The sequence below is a fragment of the Helobdella robusta genome (assembly GCF_000326865.2).
Source record: "Helobdella robusta unplaced genomic scaffold HELROscaffold_60, whole genome shotgun sequence".
Taxonomy (NCBI): Eukaryota; Metazoa; Annelida; class Clitellata; order Rhynchobdellida; family Glossiphoniidae; genus Helobdella; species Helobdella robusta.
The window spans coordinates 826,963-834,307 of record NW_008705331.1 but is presented as its reverse complement, the minus strand read 5'-3'; the positions used below and the strand labels follow the sequence as shown (position 1 = coordinate 834,307).

The window sequence follows — 7,345 nt, the reverse complement described above, 5'->3', positions numbered from 1 at the left end:
TGACGTACGAGTTAATGATAATCACGCGATGGGATAATCAGGGGATGGGCGATTCGTATTTCTCAATATGAGTTCCTCCTTCAAATTGATTCTTCCTCGGAAGCGGACCAGCGCAAGATTTTGATGTATTAAGTCGTCATTCTGTGGTTAAACGTTGAGACTAATGACGCCGACACAAACGTCATTCTTTGCTCAGCTTATACGTGCACCACTTAATTCTTGAAACCGTCAAGATTCGCAATTAAGATTTGTCCTCCGCACTGCAACCATGGATACAGCAGCACACCAATCTCCCGCTAAACAAAGTAACGGATCATCTAATTTGGAATTCTCAACCGCCAAGCAATCAATTTGTTATTTTATCTTCCGTAAATTACAAAAAAATCAAAAACGCAAACTAATATTTTTTTAATTCATTTATTCTAAAGCTAAAAAAACAAAATAAAAACATTAGACGGCTCCCAATCCAACATGCTCCGTGAGCGAATTTTTCAACAGACTCAACTGTTTCTGGTTGGAATCCTGACCGTCAAGGTCACTGTGAAGGTCGAGAAGTTCTCGAAGTTTCGCCTTCAAGTGTTCCGTATTTAATGAATTTTTAGCGGAAACAGTAATGACGTCATCGAATTGTAATAATTTCTTCGGTCGGAATTCTTCGGCGATTGATTTCAATTCATCTGGAGGTTTCAGTTCAATGTAAACATTTTGTATGCTACGCAAATTATTATCCTTTGACGGTCTTTTACGAGTGGATTTCAAATAATTAAATACATACCAGTATTCCATTTAATTGAAAAATTTGACGAAAACCAGCGACAAAAACAATTAAGAAGGAGAGTGGATAACAAAGAAGTACATTTTCTACCTTCCATTTGCTGAAGTTTGTTCATTAATGCATCGACATGAAGCTGTGCTGATGGCAGGTCAACTTTGTTGATGACCAGGACGCTCGGTTTATCAATCAACTCCTCCTTGTATAACTCTAACTCCTGCGTGTTGTTGTTGTAATCGTTGTTGCATTAACGTTGTTGTTGATGTCACTGTTAGTGTAATGGTGATGATTTTATTGTAACCGCATTGTGTTAATGTTGTTGTTGATGTCACTGTTAGTGTAATGGTGATGATTTTATTGTAACCGCATTGTGTTAATTTTGTTGTTGATGTCACTGTTAGTGTAATGGTAATGATTTTATTGTAACCGCATTGTGTTAATGTTGTTGTTGATGTCACTGTTAGTGTAATGGTGATGATTTTATTGTAACCGCATTGTGTTAATTTTGTTGTTGATGTCACTGTTAGTGTAATGGTAATGATTTTATTGTAACCGCATTGTGTTAATGTTGTTGTTGATGTCACTGTTAGTGTAATGGTGATGATTTTATTGTAACCGCATTGTGTCAATGTTGCTGTTGAAAATAAAGTAAAAAAAAGCCACCCCAAAAAATGTGAACATGCGCACGTGTACGGGCACCTAAGTATTGTTATAAATTGAGGACATCATTAAAAATTTGACCGAACTTTATTAAGTAGTAGAACATTCTCAAAACTGGATCTCAGCGGGGACTTGGGGTTCAGTCGAAAGCCCATGACGTCAACAATGAGTAGGAGGAGTTTGGTACGTTCGATGTGCTTCAGAAACTTGTGGCCCATCCCGACGTTCATGTGGGCCCCTTCGATCAGGCCAGGCAGGTCAGCCATAGTTATCTAAGAGGTGTGAACCAAATTGAAAATTTAAATTTTTACAGCGCTCCTAATTAATGGAAAGTAAAATAATTTCGAGAAACGGCCTACTTGTCTGTGATCATCATACTCCAGTATGCCTACTCTAGGTTCTATTGTAGTGACTGAAGATTTGAAATGAGTTTAAAGTTGAATTAACGTGAAACAATAAATATAAATATACATATAAATATTTCGTTCTCTTTCCGTTTTCTCTCTCTCTCTCTCTCTCTATCTCTCTTTTAAAATTTAGAAATAAATTACAAAATGAACAATGTAAAGGAAGGACCGACATGGGTATGACGCAATCTTTGGACTAGACCTAGATAAACTCTTCAGCAGCGTTGACTTGCCAGCATTTGGAAACCTGCAATTATTTATATAGTGAATTAAAAAATGATAATGAGAAAAATTAAAAATATTATTGTGAATAAGTTGAATTAAGTAATTCTGTAACTAAATAAAAAAATTTTGCACATAAAACTAATTTTTCAAACTGTTCAGTTAAAATTTAACTAAAAAATCAAATAAATAAATAAATGAATAATAAAACATAAAAAAAACTACAAACCCAACAAGCCCAATGTCAGCAATAAGCTTGAGATCAAGGCTTACATTGTGACTGTCACCTTTAAGCCCTAAAAATTCCAAATTTCCGTAAAATTATTTGAGAATTTAGTAAAAAATATTTATATTAACGCAGGAAACCATGAAACAAATAAATTTTAGATTTGAAAAAAATTTAAAAAAAAAATTATAAACCAATGAATGAGTTACTAGGGTCTCCACCTCTTCCGCCCTTGGCCAATAAAACTTTATCATTTTCCTTCATAATTTCGCCTATAATTAATAATAATAATTATTATTATTTATAATTGAAATAATAATAATAAAATGACCTACCGAGGACGGCTTGACTGTCAGTTTTGACAGAAATTCCAATCGGGCACTCAATGAAAACATCCTTCCCTGGCGATCCCTGCAATGATCTGGCACTTTTTTTCATGAAAAAATAATTTTAAATCATTTTTATTAATAATTGTAAATTTATTACTATTTTTTATTTTATTGTAAATAAAACAATTAGAAAAAATAGAGGAATAAGAAAAAGATGGTTTGTGTGACAATTTTTTTAAATTAATAGTTATGTAATCTTGAACTGCACAGTAGAATTATGTAGCTCTGAAGAGGTTCTGTAAAATCAGCAAAGAAAAACAGGAACATCAGGAACCCTAACATCAAGAAAAGTCATGGAAATGTCACGATGACATTTTACAGATGACAAGAACATCACAAAACCATTTCACAAAACAGCAAACCTGCTATTTCCACCATTTCCAGCTACAAATCTTTGGTCTGAATTTTCATTTTTGATTTTTTTAAGAGAAGCATCGGTTGAGCCAACAGCAAACACGTGACCCCCACGGCCGCCAACACCGCCATACTTACTCAACCCTAATCCACCACTTCCAGCCTTAACAAAGATCCTTAACTTATCGATAAACTTTCTGGAGGCCTTGCAATTAAAAAAATATAGTGCTTACATTACTTTAAACTTCACAGCAAGTAAAATTTAAACTACAATTTCTAACACTTGAAAAACAAACTCCCAAAAAAAACCGAAACCTGATCAGATACAATACTGAATATATTATAAAATAAATTATAATACATACATGAACAAAACAGAGCACTCATTTATCATAAATCACATCTCAATCTTATATTATATATATTATATTAACTATATTAAAAATTAAATCATGTATTTTATATGATCAGAAGATAATCAGTGGAAACGAAACGATCGAATAATAAATTATTTAAATTTCAGAATAAAAAAAATTTAATTTTGAATTTCATAATATAACATTAGTAATTAATTATTATTATTAAAAAAAAAATTTATCATGAAGCTGAAAAAAATTATGGACAAATTTTTATTACCTTTTTCCCTAACAATAAAAAAGTTTTATGAACCATCGCGGTCCTAAAACTAATTATTAAAGTTTAAAAGAGGCAAAAAACGTAAAAAATTGATTTCTTAGAAACGTATTTGTTTTTAAATTAAAAGTGAATTTTAACTACATGATTAAGTTTTAAGACCATGGAGTAATGAGGTTAGAATGGGTTAATTTATTGAGCAAAGCTGTTTCCAAGTTATCTGTTTAGCAGTACTTAAATTTTGATAATTTTAGTATAAACCTTAACTATTTATTTATTTTTTTATAAAAAGTAAAAATTTGTTTTAATAAATCTAAAATCTCTATTATTATTCACTAATAATAGAGATTTTATTACCTGTATCTCAATCTGGTTTCAGACCTGCTCACTGAAACTTCTTTACTTAAAATACACAATGATATCCTTCTCTCTAGTGACAATAGTAATCTTACTCTTCTTCTTGCTCTTGACTTTTCCTCAGCTTTTGATACTGTTGACCATACTATTCTCTTGAGACTGCTGCATCTTTCTTTTGATATTACTGATTCTTGTCTATCTTGGTTTTCTTCTTATCTCTGTAATCGTTTTTCTTCTGTTGTTCTCAATAATTCTACTTCTAACTCCTCTACTCTTACTTTCGGGGTACCTCAGGGTTCTATCCTTGGCCCTCTTCTATTTATACTCTATACTTCTGAACTACCTCGTATTATTAATAACTTTTCTTTCTCTAGTCAACTATATGCTGATGATTCTTACATTTATACTTCTTTTCCTCCATCTAATCTCAATAGTGTTCTTCATAATTTATCTCTATGTCTTTCTTCAATTATCGCTTGGTCTGACTCTATGTGTCTTAAACTTAATCCTTCTAAGTTTGAATTAATTTGTTTTAATAAATCTAAACACTCTATTACTATTCCTCCTATTATCTTACCTTATTCTAAAACTCTTGATGTCTCTCATAAGTTTCGTAGTCTAGGTTTTATCTTTGATCCTACTATGTCTCTCTCTTCTCAGATTAATAGTGTTGGTAGAAGCTCTTACTTTCATCTACGTAGAATAAAAAAACTTTTGCCTTTTCTTGATGATCCTACCCTTCTCCTTCTTGTTACTTCGTTAGTCTTATCTAGGATTGATTATTGTAACTCGCTCTACTATGGTCTTCCTGACTCTATACTCTATCCTTTAAGTAAAGCTTTTAACTCTGCTGCTCGTCTAGTTGCTCGTGCCCCTTTCTTTTCTCATATATCTCCATATCTTGTTCTCTTGCACTGGCTACCTATAAAATATAGAATAATTTTTAAAATTTACACGTTCATGTATAAGTCTCAATCTAAATTATTTCCTAAGTATTTATCAGATATATTAATTGAACCTAAACGCCCCGGTTTACGATTATCTTCTTCTTCTCGCTTTTTCTTAACTTGTGTTAAACACTCTTTTGCCAAATCTGCTTTTGCTTTTTCTGGTCCTTTTCTCTGGAACTCTCTACCTACTTCTCTGACTACTTCTCCATCACTTGCGAAGTTCAGAGCGGATCTCAAGACCCATCTGTTTTCAAAATTCATTGAGGAGCGCTGTTGAACATCGCGGAAATAGCGCTTTATAAGCTAATTGATTGATTGATTGATTGATTGATTGATTGATATTCCTTCTATTATATTAAATGATTCTAATACTCTTGATGTTACACAAGTTTTGTAGTTTTTTCTTCTCAGATTATTAGCATTGCTAGAAATACTTACTTTCATTTACGTAGAATCAAAAATCTTTTGCCTTTTCTTGACAATCCTACTCTTCTCCTTTTTGTTACTTCTCCAGTTTTATCTACGATTATTGTAACTGTTTTATCTACTATTATTGTAACTCGCTCTACTATGGTCTTACTGATTCTACACTTTATCCTTTAAGTAAAGCTTTTAACTCTGCTGCTCGTCTAGTTGCTCGTGTCCATCTCTTTTCTCATTTAGCTCCATATCTTGTTCTCTTGCACTGGCTACCTATAAAATATAGAATAATTTTTAAAATTTGCACATTTATGTACGAGTCTCAATCTAAATTATTTCCTAAGTACTTATCAGATATATAAAAAGAACCTAAAAGCCCCGGTTTACGATCGTCTTCTTGTTCTCACTTCTTAACTCGTATTAAACACTCATTTGCTAAATCTGCATTTGCTTTTTTGTCCCTTTTCTCTCGAACTGTTTACCTCTTTCTCTGACTACTTCTCCATCACTTACGAAGTTCAGAGCGGATCTTAAGACCCATCTGTTTGCAAAATTCATTGAGGAGCGCTGTTGAACAACGCGGAAAAAGCACTTAATAAACTAATAAATTGATTCATTGACTTTGCGTCTTTATCCAGCGATATTTATGTGGCACTATATGGTCTTACAAATTTTAGTAATAATTTTGATGTCAGCCACTACAACAACAATTCCAACTACTACCACTACTGCCACAAAAACAACAACTACAACCACAACTACAACATTTTATATGTCGTCGTCCTTTTTATTCATTCAGATGAACAACGCATTGAAATCGCCCATCTCGCCAAACGTAGATTCGGAAATAGAGACACACAAAAAATTTAATAAAAAAGTATAACAATAAGAATAATAATAAAAATAATAACAAGAATAATAATAATAAAATTATTATTATTAAATAAATAATAATAATAATTATTCCAGTAAACATTTAACGCCATCGCAATAGGAAATTGAAAAAAAAAAACTAATTTTACTATGTTGTTTGTCGCATTATTGAAACAATTAAATACAATAATAGTATTAATAATCAGATAATAATAATTATAATTAATAATATTTAGTGATAATAATAATAATAATTAATAATAATATATAAAAGTGCTTGTCGATCAAAAATGTTAATGAAAAAAAAAAACAATAAACATTGATATGGTTTTCAATAAACGCTTTACATATGGCATTAACCTAACAGGATAAAAAAAAATAATAAAAAGAAGAAGAATATAAATAATAATAATATTTGTGATGATGGAGAATTTTCAACGTGTTTTATTAAATTGTTGAATTTCGTTCAAACAGTGAATTACTGAAAGAATTATAAAATGGATGAATGAACGAACAAACGAACGAACGTACGAATGAACGAATGAATGGATAATGAAACTAAAATAATAATAATAAAATAAAGTTTTTATTAAAATTATTAAAACGCAAGTGTGAAAAATATTAGATTGAAAACATTTTTAAAGATTAATAAAAAAAGATTGACAAAAAAGCGTATACACGTATATCCACACACACACCACACGTATGCACATACACATTACATGTACACACGCACAAACAAACAAGCACACACACACACACACGCACAAATAGCTGAAAAATACTATTGCTAATATTTATATAAATAATTATCTTTATATTTCTCATTTAACATTTAATTATTCCATAAAATGAACAGTAAAGAAATCACAAAATGAAGATTTATTAAAAATAATTCATTTTATTGTTATTGATGCCGGCGAATTGAATGGATGAACGAATGGATGAATGAATGAATGGATGAATGAATGGATGGATGAATGAGTGAATGAATGAACGAATGAATAGGTGACGGTGAGAGGTTTAAACATCGTCATCCTCCTCTTCATCATCATCAAAAGTCTGTTTAATTATTAAAATGT

The 7,345-nt window shown here is 31.1% G+C and overlaps 1 protein-coding gene across 1 annotated transcript; it reads right to left on the bottom strand.

Annotated features, from left to right (window-relative positions):
- Positions 1-404: 404 nt before the first annotated feature.
- HELRODRAFT_186041 (hypothetical protein) lies at positions 405-3,747 on the bottom strand. The gene is made up of 10 exons (XM_009029613.1): positions 3,667-3,747; positions 3,039-3,235; positions 2,623-2,714; positions 2,482-2,559; positions 2,291-2,357; positions 2,013-2,086; positions 1,792-1,844; positions 1,519-1,704; positions 866-989; positions 405-677 (listed from the first exon to the last, which is right to left on the bottom strand). The coding sequence occupies exons 1-10, from the start codon at positions 3,700-3,702 to the stop codon at positions 451-453; spliced, it is 1,134 nt and encodes a 377-aa protein (XP_009027861.1). The 5' UTR covers positions 3,703-3,747; the 3' UTR covers positions 405-450.
- Positions 3,748-7,345: the final 3,598 nt, after the last annotated feature.